Source organism: Diadema antillarum, unplaced genomic scaffold, assembly GCF_040938485.1.
Source record: "Diadema antillarum isolate AM-2024a unplaced genomic scaffold, OU_Dant_1.0 seq00001207_RagTag, whole genome shotgun sequence".
NCBI lineage: Eukaryota > Metazoa > Echinodermata > Echinoidea > Diadematoida > Diadematidae > Diadema > Diadema antillarum.
Window position 1 is genome coordinate 375,343 of NW_027272000.1, and position 22,806 is coordinate 398,148.

Sequence of the window (22,806 nt, forward strand, 5' to 3'; positions counted from 1 at the left end):
ATGCATCCCATCATGCCTAGCATGTGTGACCCGATCGATCGAGGCAAACTGCACACAAATCATGAGGAATTTTTTAAATTGCACACATTACTGATGCTGTTTGCACATGCTCAGCTGTCGAATTAGCTCGAAAAAATTTCGGGCTAATTCTCTTCGTGCTGATGTGAATAAGAAATGAAATAGCGCGCTAATTCGCAATCGCGAAAAATATCTCGAGCTTGGATTTTTATCGGGCTGATGTGAAAACGCCTATAGATACTTGCCCGAGTATACAGTACTCGGGACTTGTCCTCAATGGGTTAAAAAGCATTTTCGTTGTCATTCAGTAATCCATCTAAATTTGATCTACCTGGAGTAAAAAAGATTAGCAAGCCTACTCAGGTGTAGCAATGTGCCTCAGTCCAACAGGAAGGCCATGGTGGCACAATAGGGATTAGGGGGTCCAGGTAATCTCTATTTTTTGACAGTTAGTTTCCAGACATCTGTACTAATTGGTGAAGAAATCATTCCATATGCATGCAAATAGACGAACAAACAAGGCTCAGTTTTAAAGGACAAGTTCACCTTCACAGACATGTGGGTTGAGTGAATGCAGCAACATTAGTAGAACACATCAGTGAGAGAGTTTGAGAAAAATCGGACAATCTGTTCAAAAGTTATGAATTTTTGAAGTTTCTGCTCGGTCACGGCTGCATGAAAAGACTATCATACTGTAGCTTGTGATGTCACATGTGTGCAATGATACATGTATATAGAAAGAATAAGGAAAATTCAACATATAAATTCATTTTTCTCGCATAACAAAAGAACACTTGACTTCTCTCTTTCAGAAGGCAGGGGGAATAGTATTACCCTTAACATACGCCAGTAACAAATCGAAGAAATGTGCACTTTATTAAAAAAGTTAAATTCTCTTTTTATTTTCTTTATATCGTTGTACGAATGTGACATCATACACTGTAGTTAGTCTTCTCATCCAGGAGTGACTGCGCAGATACTTTAAAAAATCCATAACTTTTGAACGGATTTTCCGATTTTCCTCAAACTTTCACTGATGTGTTCTAGTAATATTGCTGCATTCTCTCAATCCTTATGTATATGAAGGTGGACTTGTCCTTTAAAAGGGTTAACAACCCCCCCCCCCAAAAAAAAAAAAATAAATAAAATAGTTTGATATAGAAATTGAAATAAAGAAGCTTTGTGCATGATAGAGCCAGGGAGGTGGCCTGATAGAGCAAAGGAACAATCATACTGGCTGGACATAAATCAGAACATATGAAGACAGAACACAGAACATAAATTGCAATAATTAGGACATTTTGATGAAAGTTGCTGGGCAGCTGTGCCAAAAGTCACGGTGAAACAACGGCAGAAAAATCATCAGTGGTATTTGTCATGTGACGTCTTCACAAGGTTTGGATTCATTCCCTAAATTGGCCACACGCAAATCGAGCAGCTAACCTGGCATGCAAAAGCTTTCATAATCATGTGAAGAGCTGTATAGTAGCAGGCTGCTGAGTCTATTCTGTATAGTAATGCATATTTCTTGTGGCAAAATCCTAAAATATACTGTTTGTATGTTTTTTGTTTCACTGTGAATCTACGGCTGGAACATCAAGATTGTCAATGTTGTGATGTTTTCCCATTGAGAATAAGCCTTGCTTTTTACTATTCTATTTTTTTTTAATAAACGTAATGTCTTCATTTGTGTGTAAGTTCTGGCATAACAGTCTGCAATCAGCACACACATGTTACCTTTTGATACTAAATATTACTCAATTTACTGTAAAGTCATTTGTGTGGAGAAGTCTTTATTTTAAAAATGTTGCAAGTCAACCTATATGTAGATGTTGCATCTAGCAGGATCTACAACTTGGGAAAATATCGCATCTAATTTCATAGAGAAATGCAATGTAGAATACAAAGGTTGAAAATTGCTTTCTTTGACCTGTTGAGGACAGACTGATTTTGCTATAAACAACATGAATTTCCCATAGACACCTGCCCGAGTATACCGGTACTTGGGATTCGTCTTCAAGTCGACGGGTTAATATACAATATCTCTTGTGAGGATAATGCATATCTCTCACTCCGTTGCTGTGGTTTCTAATGGCGTAATATGACCACTCATAAAATTGTCATGCAAATGCCAATTCAAGAGATATGCTCACAAAATTTTGGGCATATACAGCCCAATGTGTCATTGTACATGAGAGGGAGTCCCACAAGCCTCATGGGAAACCTCAAGCTGGCTTTGAGGTTAGAGAGAAAATCAGTAATCATGCAGGCTAGAAAGTGAGTTGCTGCCGAAGTACATCGTGACATTTAAGTGGTAGGGGTGAGGTCATGTGTGCCCACATGCACACTCACACACACAAATATTCACAACAGGCCAGTGGACTTCCACAGTACACACTGTATGTTGTAGATTGTATGAGACAGGTTTCAGCGATTATTACTTTCTCCAGGGAGAACTTTGGCAAGGGAGCAGGGCGCAGGGATATGAGACTCTCAGTTGGATAATTAAGGGGATGGAAACGGAGAGTACTTCCTCGCTTTGTAAAATGATGTAAAGTCTTCTCTTTGAAAATTTCAAGAGATAAACTAATTGCCAGAGTATTCAAAACACACATCTAGGAACTATTACATTACATTACAACATACTTCTGATATCAGAGGGGCATATTCAACATGATATATTTATTCAGCATGTGCATTCTCTGCATTGCTGCCATTATTTCGCTATTCTAAAAATAAAATGTCTGGCGGTGAACATGAGTAACCAATTTTTTATCTTTGTTTTTTCGGAGAAGGCAATTTGCAGATTGCCACCTGTTACTCTGGCTGCTCCCGTCCACACAGCACGTGGGCGAGATGGGGACGGCTGGTTGCCGTGGAAAAGGGGGAAGGCTCGGCTTCCCTTTACTCTGGTTCTGTCTTTACCATTAGCAGTGACTGCCATATTATACCCCTGACTCCCACGGTGGTTGGCTATGGGGTTACAGTATTACGTAGTCTCGATATTCAGACCCAGTTTTCTTCTCCGTACCGAGCTTACATCGGCTTTGTTGATGATGGAGACTCATTCAGTGTTGTTAAAATCTCTCTTTGTGCACAAATGTTTATTATTTGGGACCATACGCGTGTAAGTTTGAATCTTAAGAAACTTGAACACCCAAACCGGTCAATATGAATTCCATTCTTATCAGTACCTGGTACAGTTAGTAATATGAGGGTCTCAACCTGTCCCTCCCCCCTTGATATTTTTTTCCCTTTCTCCTCTCTTCCTCTCTCTCCCTCTCATTCCCTCTCTCCCTATCTATGCCTCTCTCGTATTGGCACACCTTGTGTCTTTAAAATTTTCTTTCAGCGTTATCAACATGACTGGTATAAAAAGCAGTGAACATGTCGTTAACTTATGACAGAAATCAGCTTTTGCTTTTGAGGCTTATATAAAATGTTCACCTAGACTACTCCATTATTAGTCACGTTTTAGATGAAGTGACAAATGGGATGCTAGTAAGTGAAGGACACAGAGCATCTCCTCTATACCCCAGCTCTCCTCCTCGGATCTTATTCAACAGCTGAACTTAATTTTGCAGTGAAGGTAAAATCCCACGGGTTTAGAGTATCACCACGAATCTTGAAAATTACAGGGTGCTGTGGATTCAGTTGTAGTAGAAACCAAGGAGTTACTTTACAGTAGTAACCCCTTGTAGAAACCTACTCTTTCCAGGTACAACACTGTGCTGGGACTTCTTTCTAAAACAAGAGGTGTGCATGATGGTAACAGAGTGCATAGTGATATTGATGATGATGATGATGATGATGATGATGATGATGATGATGATGATGATGATGATGATGATGATGATGATGATGATGATGATATGATGATGATGATGATGATGATATGATGATGATGATGATGATGATGACAATGTTAAAGATGATGATGATGTTATAGATGATAATGAGGATGATGATGATGGCTTTGATGGCAATGTAGTCAGCAGTGATGGTGAAATTGATGCTAAATTATTGTGTGTTAGGGTATCAAAAATGAATGATAATAGTGATTACATACACTACGTGTAGTGTTAATGCTCATATCAAAGCATGAGGAGTGTGATGATGTTGTTGATACAGGGGGTGGTAATGATGATGCTGATGCTGATGCTAATGAATTCAATGATGGTGATGATGATGATGGATTTTAAGGAGCTAGTAATCATAACATACGTGGTGATAATAGCAATGTTAATAAACAATACTAATGATACTTATAAAATGATAATGACCAAGATAATGAAGACAGTGATGAAAATGTTGCTTATTCCATTATGATAAAGAGAAGGAAGATGAGAAGGATAAGGAGAAGGAAGATGAGGAGGATGAGGAGAAGGAGGGAGAACCGAGGAGGAGATGAAGGATGATGATAATGAGGAAGAGAAGGAAGAATGGGCAAAGGATGTGATGGAGGAGGAGGAAGGAGAACAGAAGGATGAGGATGAATACAACCTGTGAAAGAGAATGAAAAGGAAGAGCCTGACGAGAAAGAAGAATCAACAAAGGATGAGGAGGATGGGAGAAGAAGGAAGAGGAAGAGGAGGAAGAATGGGCAAAGGATGAGAAGGAGGAGGAAGAAAAATTGAAGGATGAGGAGGAGTGCAGCATGTGGAAGGGAATGAGAAGGAAGAGTAAATGAAAGAGAAGGCAAAGGAAGAGAAAGAAGAATGAACAAAGGATGAGGAGGATAGGGATGAGAAGGAAGAGGATGAGGAAGAAGAATTAGCTAAGGATGAGGAGGAAGAATTAGCTAAGGATGAGAAGGAGGAGGAGGAGGAAGAGGAGTTCTAAAGAAGAAGAGTAGAAGGATGAGAAGGAGTACAACATGTGGAGGAAATGAGGAGGAAAAAAAGGAAGAGAAGGAAGAATCAACAAAGGGTGGGGAGGATGGGGAGGAGAAGGAAGATGACAAGAAGGAAGAATAGATGAAGAATAGACAAAAGAGGAGAAGGAAGAGGAAGAAGAGGATGAAGACTAGATGAGGGATGAGAAGGAAGAAGAATAGAATATAGATGATGATGAGTAGGAGGAGGAGGACCCTAAAGAAGAGAATGGGAAGGAAGAGAGGAAGAAGAGAAGAAGGAAATGAGAAAGAAAATGAGGATGAGGATGAGGAAAAGGAATAAGACAGAAGTCTTAAAGAGGAGACTAGAAAAGTCATGAAGAGAGCGTGTGAGGAAGATTGGAGAGCCAAGTTGGATTGAGTGAGTCATCAACACAGTCATCAGCTCCCATGCCAGCTAATGTATACACACTCCCCTCCGTCAAATTCAAGGCCCAGTCTCAACTGATTGGAAAGAACACCAGTGCCTTTCCCCCTCCCCCCCCCCCATATCCATCAGTGTGCATCGGCGACGATATACAAGACGTATGCTGCCGTCAACCTCCAAATGCTGAAGTATTCAGAGCACGCTGTGTCCTGCAGCGGCTATTATGTGTTTGTTCTTTTAAAAATCCTTTCATTCTGCACTCCTGTGAAATCCACAGAGCCGAGTGTGCTGCCACCCCTTCTAGGCGTTCTTGTGTGTAGAATTGTCAGTACCATTTGGTGTGTGGATGTGAGATCAGAGAAATGGCAGCAGGCAACACTATTGCATTGACTGTGAATTGGTTGTGAGTGAACAGTTTTTCTCCATCATACTCAGTGTCACTAGATCTGTGGTAAATGCACGAAGGCACACTTTGCCATGGCAATTATGTAGACCCTACCAGTATTTCTTTTACCTTACTAATAATAATCAAACTATGAACTAGCTATGTACTTGTTCATCACTTTAGAGGCCATACTGTGTAGGTTCTTGTTCTTGTGCTCCCTAAAGAAAAGATACACAAGTAGAAAATGAATGAAAATGAATAATGAGGAAATGAGTAAAATATCAATGGTAACTTCTTCTTCTTCTTCTTCTTCTTCTTCTTCTTCTTCTTCTTCTTCTTCTTCTTCTTCTTCTTCTTCTTGTAGTATAGTACAGTCCACCATGAGGTGTATCAGCGTACTGGTTAACTTGGAACAAGCTTGTGCAAATTATGTATATGAAGATATACACAACTATCCAAGCCTCTTCCACTGAGGATCCGATCAGCAGAAACCATTGAAACATTTAAAAAGCTTCTGAAGTCATATATGTTCACATCTTGTTTTGGTTGAATATTCATTGAATTGCTCATCGGGTATATATTTCTATCTATCTCTTTCTTCTTCTTCTTCAACCTTCTTATGTACAACTATGACTATAATGTATGTTATTCTTTTTGTAATTATGTCCCTCTGCACCTCAGAATAGGCTACTAGATCGATGGCGCATTGCAAATGCTGTACTTATTATTATTATTTTTTTTTTCTACTGTGAAAACAAACAACACTATAATTTACTCACCTTCCATTTCCCTCCCCCCCCCCCTTCCTCTTGCAGTGTCATATAATTACAATATTTGCATTTTTTTCTAACACAACATGTGGTGGAAACCACCCTGTGCCATTGCCATAAGCACCTTGGGATTGGGGTGGGTGGAGGGAGGATTTGGTATAGTGTATTGGGGAGGGGGGGTAATACCACTGTCCATAGCAGTCCTGCAGACTTGTTTTGAGAGGAACTTTTCACGCCCGTCTCCAGTTCAGAATGTGATGCATTCAAAAGTGGGAGGAGTCCTAATTAGAGGGCCAAACTAAAATGCCTTGACGATAATTATAGTGGTGGTGATGGTAATGATGATGAAGATGATGATGATGATGGTGGTGATGATGATGGTGATGATGATGATGATGATGATAATGATGAATTTTGTAAGAGAATGCAACTTACAGAGGGTTCAGACCCATTTTTCTGCAAGTGTGTGTCAGAACACTGTAAAAGTGAATATTTTAGCATGACTAATTTGTCACGCTTGGCCATGTAAGAAAAGTTTCGCTTGTTTTTAATTCCGCGGAATCAAGACATCAACTACTTGAACATATACAAACACTGTATGGCAAGGAAAAATATTCACATGCTTATATTTCGCGCTAGATTCTGGTTGCGGGAATTGCGTGAAAATTTCACTTTTACAGTATGTGCAAAGTAGGGCTAAATCATCCTCTTATTGACGCTTTTTTCACTTTTATGTGCTGGTTTTTCCCCAGGAAATTCCCCAATCTTGCTAGCCAAATCCCCTGCCCCCCCCCCCCCCCCCATTTAAATGGGGCATTGTTTTTTTTATGACAAAAGTATAGCTTGCTGGTATAGACTGTTTTGTAGTGGTAGCTCAACTTCAGAAATTGTCACACTTTGCTGTCTGAGTTCACATACACTTGTACATGGAAAAAAAAAACAACAACAACACTGCAGCGTTCAAAAGTTGTGAGAATTGTGCTGTCACTGTCTCTAGATCTATGAACAATATCACCTTGCTGTTTCTAAACAAAATGCTGAAATTGTTCATCTACCATTCTTGTCATGGGAAGTATTCAGTATAGGGAATCTGGTCACTCACATGTTTTCACTTTCCTGAAATATTTGATAGCATTAATTTCCTGTCGTAATGTATTTCATAGCTTAATATGTTATATATGCAGCACGAGAGGCTCTGGAAATATGTATTGATAGCTGTGCAACTCAGATTATTACAAGCTGGAAACATTGTTTTATAAAGAGTGCATTTAATAAATGTCATCTACAGAGGTCACAGGTAGAAGAAGAAGGCTTTGCAAATAGTGGGCATTGACACGCAGCTGTAATATTCGGTCACTGAACTCAATGGAAAGAATTGGATTGTCTTTTGTTACGAGGATTCTGGCAATATGATAATTAATTTGTCATGAACCCTTTTGTGTGTAATTCCTCTGTGCTGGTATTTCTTTTATTTCTGTCGTCATTATACCTAAAGCAAATCTGCTGAACCGTGATACCTGTTCTTTTTGTCTCCACCCCAGCAGAACACCATGCTATCACTAATATCAGACAGACATATGTAACACCAGGCTTGTTTATTGTCTCAGATCACTGAACACTATTGAAGCGCTCGCCTAATTTTTTTTTTCTTGATCAGTGTCTGCCCTTTGCTAATTGTACCATGGCAGCCTACGGTAGACATGGCATTGACCCCTCTAGGAGGCATTCCATACTACACCATATGACGTGGATTGCTGTAGGCATGGACATCATTTTACTAGGGAGATCAGAGACTTTTACTATTTCAAAGGGGAGCATTCTTGGGACATTTTGTTTTTTAGATTCTATCAGTCACTCATCTTGAATTGAGAGATATCTTCTAGTGCATATTGTTGAAAGTGGAAATCCCTTGCATGTTCACGTTTTAATGTCAAATCTGTAGAGTAATGATTAGACAACAGAGTAATAGAAGTTCCCTCAAAATTTGACCGAAAAAAGTTAGAGAATCTTAAAGCTTCACATACCATTTCTTCATGGAACTGTAATATTTGGTGCAGTGACCCTCACAAATTTGAAGATGCAATGTATTACCCCAGAACTTTCCCCTTGTTTTGCACAAAATCATGTTGATGGTCAATTATTCTAGCAGCTCCAACCTTTTTTGACTGAAGAGTGACCATTGCAAGTTAATATTTCAAGATTACAGAAATTTAATGTGAAGGGTGCCGTACATCTTATTTGTGATGGAGGTTGGAAACAACAGTTCATGAAGATACTGTAAGATTGTCGACCAATTTAATGGAATGCTTTAATGTGATGATTACACCATTACTTTTGCCAATGTGAGCATGTGGTTAGAATTCAATGTACCTGATTCTTGAAGGCATGGGAAACTTTAAGGTTTAGTATCCTTCTTCTTTTACCTCTGATTTTTATGAGACCTCTAACTATTCTTTTCAGAGGATTTTATTCTGTCTGTGAAAGCTGCAGGCTAGAACTGTGGAATTCTGCTTTAATAAATCATATTCAGCAAATCTGATTCCTGAAGATTTGTACATCCTGTGAATAAGTCATGTTATCACCATCAGCTTGGATATCATGTGGAAATTAGCTGTTTAATAATGGAACGAGTGTGTTCGCCCGCAGACCCTTCTCCACGCCATGGTCGTACTGCTGTATGTGAAGGAATGTTCGCCATGTTGCGTGTAGATGTGCTGCATCACATTTACACTCCTCGCATGTTGTGTCAACAGACTGCTCATGAAAATTCCATCTTATTGACTGGATACATTACATGTACATGAGATGTGCCCGTTACATACTGCGCTAATGCTTCAATCAATATTCAAATTGTCTGTGAAGTGAAACATACAACATACAACACTCCCCACATTACATCACTTGCCAGTATCTGTATTTCATGTATGATGATGAACATGTGCGTGGGAGTACATCCTTTTTGTACATGTATGTAGAAATCCCTCTACATTGTTAGAACACTCAGTTGTGATTGATATTCGTCTGTGATATAATGATATGTTTGGATCCGTCGCTGTATTGAAATTCTGTGGCATGCTGGTATGCAGCCACATTGTATACCGGTATGTGCAGTATATCAGGCTGTTGAAGAGGTCGTGAAATCTGTTGCATTTCAGCAGATTTTCCAGCGGTTTTGCTGGTATGTTGTTATATATGGGTCGATATTTTATTTGCTTCATCTGTATGGCAGTCTCATGTTATATTTTTGTCATACATCATATTATTTAGTAATAAAGCAATCCCTCCTGAGCTGTATATTGTTTTCTTTATTTTGCACATTCTGATGGGATAAATGTGTACAGTATCTAGACTTTTCTGTCCTATCCATTCCTTCAAATGATAATCTGTTGTTTCCTTTATTTTCTCGTTCTGTCCATCCCTCCATCACTCCTTCCACCAACCACAGAATTTCATCCATGAAGGCAGGGCAGGGCTGTTGACGTCACCGTGCCCCCTCCCTCCCGAGGTCCGTGCCGCCATCTTGCCACCATGCTGAGTACAGAGGGAGTGACGGTCGTGAGGGTATCTGCCCGGACGGTGGAGCAACCATCAAGCTCAACAGTGGAGTCGGTTTCAACCTCACCTGACAGGTAGGGCAACGCACTGTGGCCTTGCTTCAATTCTCAAACACTATTTTTTTTGTCAATCTTCCTCAATTTGCTTAATTTCTTCATACACTTGCGATGTTCAATACATCAGTATGATGGCTGTCTTTTAGATCTATTTGGATTTGAATTGTATTTATAGAGAATGGGAGTCTGGAAAGGAATGATTTCTTTTTTGCCATTTCTCATCCAAGACATTTTAGTACCAGTACTTTTTAATAATATTAATTATAACTTTCAATCCTTATCATCAATTCATCTGATACAATCTACCGATACAATACAAATGTATACTCTTAAAAAAGTAATAATAAAAACTCCAATTTATTCACATCATTTCAAAATATACATGAACATGAATGACATCCTTACAAGTTTATGTCAAATGAAAGCTTTCACATGGTATATTGGTGCCGACTCCTGCACACAACCTGGGGCCCGTTTCATAAAACTTGTTATCAGTGACAACTACCACATTTCTATGACAAATTTGCTCTCAGCCAATCAGATGCAAGAATTTCCATAGCTTGTCACATCTATGACAACTTGTCATTGATGACAAGTTTTATGAAATGGGCCCCTGGTCATTCAAAAGTACACAAGCCTGCACAGACATGCAAAAATATATTTTTAATCAAACACATAAAAAACAAACAACAACAACAACAAATAAGCCAGGGAGGGGGGGGGGGGGGGGAGGGGGATGAGGAAAGGGGGTTAATGTGAAGTGATATTAGTTTCAGTCTCCTTGCATTTAGAGGGTTTGATGATGAGATTCCAGCCACGGCTCGCGGATGAGAACGAACGACGGGGAAATACATATCTGGCGTCTCTCTTCCCCTGTTCCATTGTATGACAATTTTCGTTTGGAGCGGAGGCATTGATGTCCCGCCATTGTTCCGCCGTCACGGTGATGAATGGCCGGCAGACGACACATCATTACCCCCTGGTATCATCATTCGCCCTTGCCTCCCCGAACCCGCCCCTCCCTCCCTCCTGACAGACAATCTGTCGAGAGAATAAATATTGACAGCTTTCCCTTTTGAGTGATGCTGCGTTGTTGAAGAGGACAGACCTGTTCATAATAATGCCACATAAAATATCTCTGCAAGAATATGAAATGTTGGTAGACATATAAAACATTGTGCATTGAAGGCTTTTGTGTTTTTATATTTTTATAGTGTAATAATGGTTTACTTGTATAGCGCACAGGTCCACCTTTCGGTGCTCAAGGTGCTTCAAAAAAAAAAAAAGATAGATGTACAAACATGACAACAGAGTAGAAAATGGCAAACAACAACAAACACATACCAGATTAAGAATGCAATTGTTCTTAACATTATAGATTGCAGTTTGTCCTCAGTGTGAGAGGAACAGAATGATACATTTTAAGTTTGGATTTGAATGTTTCCGTACATACAGCCTGTAGATGACAGCTGCCGTAACTGAATAGGCATCTGATTCCACAATTTTGGTCCCATAATGGAGAAAGCACGATCCTCCATCCATGTTTTAGTGTGAGAGATTTTCATTTGCGTCATTTTAGCTCTCGTATCATTCTCAATAAAGTGATGGGAATTGTCTTCAGTGGATGGATAAAACTTATTTCACTATGGAGGATGCCAGCTGTGACTTGATGTATACCTTTAAATACTCCAATATGAGTAGGGTTAGGTTATACAATATGCTCTGTTTTTAATCACATGTATGGTATGCACAGTACAAATATTGGGCATCTTGTTTATTATGCGTTGGCATGTGAAATACCCCCATGTTGCAATTTAATGATTCTTGCATTGAGATGTTTTTGCTGCCACTGATTGACAAATCGCCCATCATTGACATTTAATAAACACCAAAATGTCTGTGTAATGGACTTGATTAAAGAAAAAAAAAATATTCAGACATTATTAGGTTCAGTGCTTATTTCATTTCGATGAAGGGCAATTTATCAATTAGTTGCAATCTCACAGTGTTGCTTTGTAGTATCTTAGACCCACATACACCTGCTTTACAAAAAGGGAGTGGACTTCTAAAGTCCCGTACGTGCATATTGTACACTACATGATGTACGTCTTGATGTGTGATGGTTTGGGCACCAAGGAGGAGGTCATGATTAATAATGTATAAGCTGTTTTGTTCACAAAGGTTTAATTTTCGTGAATTTCGCGAATTACTGTTGAACTGTGAATTTAACAACTTGTGAAAATGTCGCCATGCGCTAGGATAATAGTGCACTTATGACAGCCTCGGTGTCAATTCGCGAAAACAACATCTCACAAAAATGTTCGTGATCTCCACATTCGCGAAAATATCTGTACGTGAAAATAAGTACAGCTGATACAGTATATCTATCTTTCTGTGTGACTGTTTGACTGTCTGCCTGTCTGTTTCTCTGTGTGTCTGTCTTGTGGTATTAAATCTGCCTGCAGTCCTTGTACGGTATAGCACAATAATGATGATCACCTTTATACATTGTTTGCTGCTATTTAATGTATTTCTGTCATTGGGGTCAACTGCAGCACAGGTATGTTTGTGTTTGTAGCACCTACAGTGTATAGATAACAACATCAGGAGGTACAATGCAGATGATGTTTAAGGCCCATGCCTGTAGTCCTTCCTATATATGTACACACATGTACAGTAATTTGGGCTGTAGCTTTGGGAAAGTGTTTAGTATCATAACAAACATCAAATCGTCTCCAACGGGCTGAATCAAAATTTAGGTGCAACCACACGCCCCGTTTTCTTGCGCAGTGCCTCAGCAATTGACCTTTATGGGGTCTAATTTGTCACGTGGCGCCATCGTTAAATGTTTGCCGTAATTTTTTGGCGTCGCATCCAATGCAGCGGGGGTAGATAACAGTTATTTGGCTCAGGATCGGATGCCTGTACAGCCAGAGATTCGTCAGCGCTCTGGCATGGAACACATTTTGTCCTCCTGTCGAATTTGGGCCCATCTTTCAAGCCCTGAATAAATGTGCTGTATCAGCGCTGGAAGGGAGTGTTTTGCATTTAATGTATTCGTGAGCGGCGCTTTTCTGTACTACCCCTCGCATCTCCTTCGACCGGGGCTGAATCGAAATTTGTCTGAGAATGCACCGCGTCCTTACCGATAGAGCAATCTGTCACAGATTTGGGCGCCATTGTGTCGCAGTGAAAATGTGATTGTGGAGAACTCATTGTTGCATTCTAGCAGCGTTCAATCAATCTCCAGCAAGATTTATGATCCCAATCTTTCTCCCTTCAATATTACATCTGGGCTCTTTTACCCCATCTTTTCCCATTCTGTATTTTCATATTTTGTTTTGTTTTGTTTTGTTTTGTTTTGTTTTACTTGTTATTGTTCTTTTTGTCTGCCTCATACATTTTACTTCCCTGGGCTTTGGGTCAACAAACTTTAATATCAGAGTGCCAGAATAGAGACTACAGGGCCATACCAGGGTACCAGACTGTCAAATCATCAACCACTATTCATTGTCAGTATTCCAAAGGTCACATGTACACCTGTACATGTGTGTTTGTTGTTGTTTTTCCCCGCTTTTTCTCCAATAACATTCTTCAAAATTAACCCATTTCATTTCAGACCCCATTCATTCCAGTGCCCAGTTTACTGCCATACACCCATCAATACCCACGGAAGGAAATAAACAGAAAATTGCTGACATTAGCATTGTCTATAGTCCAGGGCTCTTGTGCATTTTGAAAAGTTGATATCACACATTTTCATGTCAGAAAATCAAACATAAATCTCTGAATACTCATTTCTGATTGGCTGATGCCTGACTTTTATTTGATTTTCTGACTTACGTTTGATTGCATCTTTAATATGCAACAGGGCCCTGGGCCCCATTTCATAAAAAGTTGCCATGAAAGCAATTCTTTGCAGCAATAGCTAGTGTTATTGTTATGACAAGAATCCTGCGCCCAGATTGGCTGTTGCTATGGGAAGTTGCTATTCTAGGAAGAGTCGCTATCCTATTACATCTTGAATGAAACAGGACCCCAATTTTCTCCAGCTTTGATTACAGGGAAAACAGAAAAAAATATTCTGTCTGATTTCAATGTGTAAGTTTTTTTTTTCTCTCTCTCTTGTTTTTCAGAGATTTCTTCCGGCATGAGTTGCCCCCTTTCCCTCACTCCCCCCCTCCCTTTACACATTCCTGAAATCTAAAGCTGGCCTGTCTAGCACAGATTGTGCTCATGAATGTACCAAGTATGCCATATTGTATAAATGTGAAGATAAACCAGACATAACCTTTCATGTAAACTTGAATCTGCAATGAACCCACCTCTTAATTGGAACCCACCAACGCACCACACCTCTCCTCCCGTGATATTTACAATTATGAGGAAAACCACATCTGAGGTGTGTTTACTAGTGCCTGTAATATTAACCGTCCCTGAAAAACGTTGACACTGAACTTTGTACGACCAGAGGTTGGCTCAAGAGCTCATGCTCATGTGTTTACCATGGTAGCTTCACCCCCCACATTCCTCTGTAATGGCTCAATGTAACGTTTCGTTTTAAAACATCTGAATAATCATATCAGCCCCTGTCTGACTATTAAAGGCACTGTTTACCATTGGGAGCAGTGATCTAAAAAAAAAAGGTTCGAGTTAACATATCACATTTGATGCATACATGTATGTGTAGGTCAGTTGTATCACAAAACATTCTGCCATATAAACATTTTGCAATGAAGCCTAAAATATAAGGAGATATCACTATTTTTCTCACTAAACCATAGCTGTAGACAGTTAAAGGACAAGTTCACCTTCATAAACATAAGGATTGAGAGAATGTAGCAATATTAGTAGAACACATCATTGAAAGTTTGAGGAAAATCGAACAATCCGTTCAAAAGTTATGAATTTTTGAAGTTTTTTTCAGTAACCGCTGGATGAGAAGACTACTGCAGTGTGTGAATAACTTAGATGTCACATGCGTACGACAATATAAGGAAAATATATAGAGAATTTCACAAAATTTCATCTTTTGAAAAAAGTGCACATTCCCCCGACTCGTTACCAACAAATCGTCTGTTGAGAATGAGAAGGGCGTTAAGTGGTCGTGAACACTATGGGTTTTGTGACAACTTAACGCCCTTATCATTCTCAACCGACGAAATGTTGTGGGTAATATTATTCCCCCTCCCTTTAGAAAGAGGCAAGTCAAGAGCTCTTTTATCATGCGAAAAAAGTGAAAATATGTTGAATTTTCTTTACATTTTCTTTATACTGTTGTACGCATATGACTCACAAGCTGTAGTAGTCTCCTCATCCAGCGGTTCCAACACAAAAATTTTAAAAATTCATAACTTTTGCATCGATTGTCCAATTTTCCTCAAACTTTCACTGATGTGTTCTACTAATACTGTTGCATTCTCTCAATCCTTATGTTTATGAAGGTGAATTTGTCCTTTAAGTCTAGAAACAATTTTATTATAACTATTGCTCACATTTTGTGTATTCAGCAATACTTAACATTGATTATATTGATAAACTTTTTTTTGCACTGGTTGTTTCTATCCCTAACTCACATTTCAGAACTGATTTGAAGCACTAAAGCTGGGTTTTTGTTTTATCTGCAAATGGTAAATTATGCCTTTAAAGGTGATAAGAGAAATGTTCGCCTCACAGTTCAAATATTTTGAATACTCTAGGTGAAACACCTCTAGAGAGATAGCAGCAGGCCAACGACACTATTTTTTTTTCATCTCCCCACTCCCATTTTATTTATTTATTTGAATGATCTCATTTAATGAGTCACTTGTGAAATATTTTATGATTAGTGAGTTTAACCAGGATGTACTCTGATCGATGATAATCTTTTTTTTTTCTTTTTTCTCTGTTTTTAAAGGAGATCCCAGAGATTTGTCATATTCACTCACCCAATGTGTAGCTTCTGTGAGGCTTTTGTTCAAAATAAACCTATGCTTGGCCTACAATTGTAGTTTGCATTCTGAAGTTGTGGCTATGTGGCCTTTATAATGAAGGATGATAATGCTTACTGGTCACCAAGGAAGATATTACAGGCTCAGTGAACATTCACAATTAGTGATATGAATACAACTCACACTTTTTTAAGCATTTTCTTTTTTCACAGGTAGGAAACAAATTTGTGTCAGTTTTCTTCCCATAGCATCAATAAAAATCATGAAAAAACAAAAACAACAAAAACAAAAACAAACAAACAAACAAACAAACAAACAAATCCAGCATACCCCTTGAATATGATCTATGTGACAAGAAACAGCAATGACAAATTTCAGAGATGTGCTATTAGTATATATGTGACCCTGCACCTCAAAACAAACAAAAAGTCGCCAGACATGAATTTTTAGTTAAGACCATATTCTGAAAGAGCAGACTTTAAGCTTTAAAATGATGTAAAACTCAAATCAAATGGACTCTCCTAACCTACAATGTATCTAAATATTGGAAAGAAAGCACAAACTCAGGAAAAGTGTGAACTGAGAAAAGAGGCTCTGAAGTGGCTGTGTCTATTCAAGCGCTTAATCTTTACCAAACTGTGCTGGCTGGGCGATGAAGGGACAAACAGGAAGTAGACCACCATAGTAACAACAATGAAGGGATTATCAGATTAAACTGAAATTAAGCATGCCTCATTAACACATTCTGTCCATAATTAATGCCAACTTTCAAAGCAGTAGCACTATCCTTTCAAAAGTTATTAGAGTTGAAAGTGAAATGTGGACATGGTTTTTCAGAAATGAAAAAGGGATTCTAAAGACACACCTAATCACACTATTCTGCCAAAAATGTTCGAGATAAACTGCTGAAAAAACACACTTTCCTGCCCGTTTTATGATACCAAATTTTAGCATAATGTAAAAGAAGACCCGCTCTTTCAGAAAATATGAAAAAGTCAAGTTCGGCTAGGTTGACCCATTTCACTTATTTTCAGTCCTCACGCAAAATCAGTGTGTGCGACTTTATGTTCGTTTTGAGGTGCACGGTCACATATATTGTACACAAAGAAAATAGGAAGCATGCAGTTAGTGTTCAGGCAAAGCAAAGAGGTGAGGTTTTTACAATAATCAGGGAATAAATTTCCTGATATCGCATCACAATTTGCTTGGCATTCTTTTATGACTGCTATGGAAAATTTCTTGTGTGTAGCAGGTTTTTTTTTTTTTTTCATTTATAGAGGACTGTACCCATTGATCAAAATTTCTAAATCAAATTTGAAAAGTAATATTATTCCCATTACGTTAATGGATGTTGTTTTTGTTGTTGTTGTTGTTGTTTTTTCCAAAGAAAGAAGAGTATGAGAAGCATCAGGGATACATACACATTGTATGCGGCAGTTCTGCCACTGCCTCGGTAAAATTGTTGACTGTGCCTGCTTACCATAACGGATATCTCAGGTTGTACATTCAGTTTCAAATTCAGTTTGAAACTTCCTCACATTATTCATACCTTTAAAGGGGTGGTACAGTATTGGTAGAGATGAGAATTGGGCTTTTAACTTTTCACGAGATACCAAGAAAACATTTATGAAATAGTACAGAGCATACCATTTTAAGAATAATTCAAAGTTTTTTTTTATGAAAATCGGGTTTGGCATGACTGAAACATCCAAAAACAAAATAAAACAAAGCGATCATAAAAAATGTGGGTCCCACACTCTTAGAATCGCTCTGTTTTGGGTATCTCAGCCATTTCAAAACCAATTTTCATCAAATAAATGTTGAATTCCTCATGGAATTACATGCTCTTTCATATTTCATAAGAGGTTTTTCATTATCTCGCCAAAATATGTTAGAAACCTGAAATTAAATCTCAACCAAAACTACACGATCCCTTTAAGTATCTTGACTGAATTAGTGGAAGGGGGGGGGGGGGTGGGGACAAGCATAGATTTATGTTAAAATAGTAGATATTCTGCCAAGATCTATGTGTATAGATACATGTACGTGTAGATATGTATAGCAATTTTTGTCGTATGAAAAAAAGAAAAATCTCTTTACAAAACACCACTGTTCAAGCAGTGTATTGCAGTGCTGTATTTAAAGTTCATGGATTATTAGATAAGAAAGATTTCTGCACTGTATATGTCTGATTCTATTCAATGCAAATGAAATGATATCATAAAGTCGCAGTCTGTTCCTCCTAAAATCAGGAAGTTTGCTAAAGAAAAAACAAAACAAAACAGGATAGGACAAAACAACACAAAAAAAGGCAAAGTGCCATGACCCATGTTTTTCTGGAGGACCCAGAATTTAATTTTGCATAGAGCATGGACATTGATAATCAGCAGATATGAACTGTTTTCTCTGCCAGGGACTTTGGACAGTGTGTACAATGCTATGGGGTTTTCTGTGCCAATCAGCTCTCAAAGTGCACAAAGGGTTAAATAGGATAATACAGTGTCTAAGAGTTTATCCTTGTTTGCTGCTATCTAGTGTTGAATTTCAGCCAATGAGATAAACCTTCAAGTAATTATTGTCAAAAAAAAATGATATATATAATCTTATTTAGGAAAGGAATGGAGCTTAATACTTGGAGTTTTTTGTGCAAAGTGACATCAGAGCATTGTCCTTTTTCTGCATAATTGTCACAACAATTGTTCCTAGTGGACCCAGAAGTTAGAGTTGGTATCTTTAAGAATTTTGAATTGTTTTGACAACATTTTTACTCACATTTCAACAAAATAAAGCCAAACATATGTGACTCTAAATAAACCTGTAAGTACAACTGTATGGGCTAACAGCTTTGCTATAGAAAATGTGTTAATTATGTGTCTTATTACGAGAAAGATGCACAAGCTGTAGTGAAGCACCTTTTAAAAGTATGTCAAACATGGCAGCTCTGTTTGAAAGTACAGTGTATGCACAGTGTATGCATAGTAGGTTCTGAGAAAGTTCAGGTGAGGTCAATTTATTCTGAAAGTGTGTTGTTGAATACTGCCCTCTTGTGTCTAATGAGTGTTAATGCATATTTGCCAAGTTCTCTTGATATTCTTTATGCAGTGTGCAATAGACCGTTTCTGTAAATATATTCAAATCTTGGATGCATGCTTTATTGGCAAAAGTTGCCCTAGCAACCATGCAGCTTGCCGGACTTGCCCTGCCTAGCAACAACTAAGTAAATTCCTGCCTAAAGAAAGAAAAAAGAGAGACTCTTAGTGGTTCTGAGGCTGACAGATTCACCAGTCTTTAGTATCTTGGTATCTTTATATTGCGACTTTCACTGCAGTTTGTACACTTCTTCTCCTTTGAAATGACAAGAACTGAAACTGAAAAAAAAAAAATGACCTGGTGAATTGACAAGTCTTCAAGAGTCTGCATTCTTTAGACCTATAGTGTAGTGAAAGACAAGAGATGAGCAAATAGTTGATTGTAAACCATCTTGATGTCAATACTTTGGTATACATGTACATGTACCAATGATATCTGATCTAATACCACATGTAAAAAAAAATGTAGCTAGCTGATTGGTTGATTACCTATCATGTGACAATCAGTTAAAAATATAGAATAAGTACAAAGTAAATAGAAAATGTAAAGAATAAAGCCCCTCTATCTTTTATCCTGTGAGAAATATTGTACATTGTACCATCGCACCCGTGACCATTTGTATACAATATCATTGCATGTGTTGGTGACAGAGTTAAGTAGGGAATCCCCCTCCACTTAAGCCTTCCTCAGTGCAATATATTTTCCTCCCCCAGGGCATTCTGAAAGTGCCTGCATCTCAAACCACAGAGACCATGAGACATGACCAACAAAGGTCAATAGAGGGCAGCAGACTAGTATATCGACATCCACTCCCCAACAAATTGCAAAAATGTATAAGCTTTGCCAGCATGGTTTAGTTTGCAATTAGCATTGTGCCACAGGAAATCAGTTAGGTCCAGCGTGTGTTTCATCACTTATTTTTTTTTTTTGAACGACAAACAGAGAAGAGACTGTCATTCAAGAGGAAATTGTCCTTCAAATGTACACATTTTAGTAAGCATGTCAAGAACATCCCAAAATATTTCCAGTTGAGTAATGGACATTATTATGGATTATTTCATTCATTATTGTTGATATTATCAGAGCTACCAAGTCTCACGCATTCTGAGTGAGACTCAAGCATTTAGGGTCTGTCTCACGATCTCACGCATGGCACCCATTTTTCTCACACATAGGGCAAAGTCTGCAACTTGAACCTATGATAAGGAGCATAGCTCAAAAGATCAAAGTGATAGTTGCAATTGAAGGTATGTTTTCCTTTTGTCTTTCAAAATAAGTAAAAAATAGTCCCGTAAGAGCTAAAAATTGAAAAAGCTCCCTACCGTATTGAGGCCACAGGGGGGAAACCCCTCCCACACCCTCGCTCGCGTGCATATTCGCTCGCCGAGATGCCGAGTCATGAAAATCTCACTCATAAATTTTTTTTGAACTTGGCATCCCTGTATTATGAATATCATAATTTTATTTTTCTAGGGAAAAGGGGGATTTATGATCTTCTCGTGTGAGACTACAAGTAGATGATATTAAAGTAGTTTTGTGGCCAATACAATCGGGGAAGATATGGCATGAAAACTTTTCAGATTCGTTTGTAGTTTTCTTCCATAACCCGTTGAAGACTAGTCGTGTGTATACTCGGGCAGGTGTCCATGGGAAATGCGTGTTGTAGCAAAATCAGCCTGTCCTCAATGGGTTAAGAATGGAGAATCAGCAATACCTGTATACTGCATCAATTGGAAGGCAGATGATAACCAAATGATTGAAATCTGTTTTCCTACAAGTTTGCAGTCCATTATTCTAGAAAGTATAGAGACATTGTAGGAATCATCTTTAATCAAGCTACCATGAGGTGGATGAATCATCTGTAGGCACCTAGAGATATGAACTGTACACGTGCTATGATACATGACTTTAACCTTTCAACTCATTTTTGCTGAATTTAGATCCTAATGAATTTAGTAGGATCCTTGGGAACATGTAATGTACTAGGTCAGATTCAATCTCTGCTCCAATTTTTTTATGAGTGTGTAGTATGTCAAGGTACAGTAAATCCAAATGTCAGCTTGAAATTGCACATGATAAACGCAAACATTAATCATTTACAGTGACGAATGCAAATTGTTGATGATTAACTGTCTTAACTGTTGATTGTGATTCTGACCAGGTTTGCCACGTGCCAATTTTCTCTCATGAACGCAAAATTAATTCTTGTGTCGTTAATATTTCACTGGGTAATCAACGACTTTCAGGGCTCCTCCGATGAGCCGTTTTTAGTCATCCAGCGAATATTATTAGAAGCTCTCCCTCGTTCGTTTTCATTTTTGGCGAGAAGAGAACGCTCGGCGCTGGCGTGAACTGTAACGGGGCCTAGCCTGGCAAATGAAAGCCCCCCAATTAGCCGACTTCCGTTGGTGTGTAGTTAGCTACGGGGAGGAAATAGTAATTTCCCAGTCAGTGCTTGGTGGATTTTAAACACTTGCCTTTATAGAGATTCCAATACGGGATGCACCGAGAAAAGGCTGAATAGTCTATTCTCACAGACCCCCTTGGGAAATTGTCTGAGCTGTCTGCTTTCTTGTCAGATTGTCAAAGTTTGGTGGTGCAAATCAGTTGTGAATAGATTGAATTAAAAGTGCAATTTTCTTAATATGACATTCATAATTTTGAAGTTGAAGGAGGTCATTGCAGTGGTTTCCAACTTTTGTGTGTGTGTGTGTGTGTGTGTGTGTGTGTGTGTGTGTGTGTGTGTTTGTGAGATAATGACAAACCTCTTATGAAATATGTAACATGTCATTCCTGGAGGAATTCACAGTTTATTTGATGAAAATTTGGTTTTGAAATGGCTGAGATACCAAAAAAAGCAATCCTAATAAAATGCAACAGGCCACGACTTTTATTAGGATCTCCTTGTTTTATCTTGATTTGGATATCTCAGTCATATCAAAACTGATTTTCATCTAATAAACTTTGAAGTCCTCCTAAAATGGTATGCTCTGTACTTTTTCATAAGTGGTTTCTTGGTATCTCACAAAAAGTTTAAAGCCCGATCCTCATCTCCACCAATACTATACCATCCCTTTAAAAAGCATCCAAGCGATGTTATATTTAAATGAGGCAAAACATCTGTGGCTGGGAGAGTGTATTAGTGAGACTAGCTATCGCGACTTACGTTCTCTTTCGGATCTTGTCTGTGTGCGATGACTTTCCAGCATGTCACGCCTCCCCACCCCTCTACGCCGATGGATATTCTCAGAGGCGTTTTGGCTGCAGTTGGTATCAGAATGGGATATTATGAGCTCTTTTCTTTCACATCGTGTAGTGGAGCCGTTAGTGTCGTGTAGAGTCTTGTCAAATAAAACAAGAACAACCCTTTCTATCTCCATGATTCCTATAAACAAGATTGTAAGCCCCCTTTCACAGTATTTGGGGAGGGGGATATCTTTTTTGTGGATAGTAGAATCTTTTCCATAATGATTTTTGTTACTGTATCAGTGGCAATGCAGTAGTTTGTACATTTGTTTTTTAAAAAGTAGCGGATTTGATTGTTTGTAAACACAAACGAGTTTGTAACAACTTGAATGTAATCATGTGAACTGCAGCTTTTAACTGTGATGATGTACAATGTATTTTCTCAAAGGAATATCTCTTTCTCTATCTTTAAATAGAGAGAATAGGCCTCCTATACAAGCATGTAGTGCTAATTTTCTTCCCACCCATTGATAGACCTTTATCATCATACTGTAT

General features: G+C 38.5%; 1 protein-coding gene across 1 annotated transcript in view; it reads left to right on the top strand.

The window, feature by feature from the left end:
- LOC139744757 (uncharacterized) overlaps nucleotides 1-22,806 on the top strand; it is a 145,912-nt gene that overhangs the window by 30,623 nt on the left and 92,483 nt on the right. Inside the window, exon 2 of the mRNA XM_071655178.1 lies at nucleotides 9,880-10,063. Coding sequence (XP_071511279.1) covers nucleotides 9,963-10,063 — 101 coding nt within the window. The 5' untranslated portion in view covers nucleotides 9,880-9,962. The remainder of the gene's footprint in view (nucleotides 1-9,879; nucleotides 10,064-22,806) is intronic.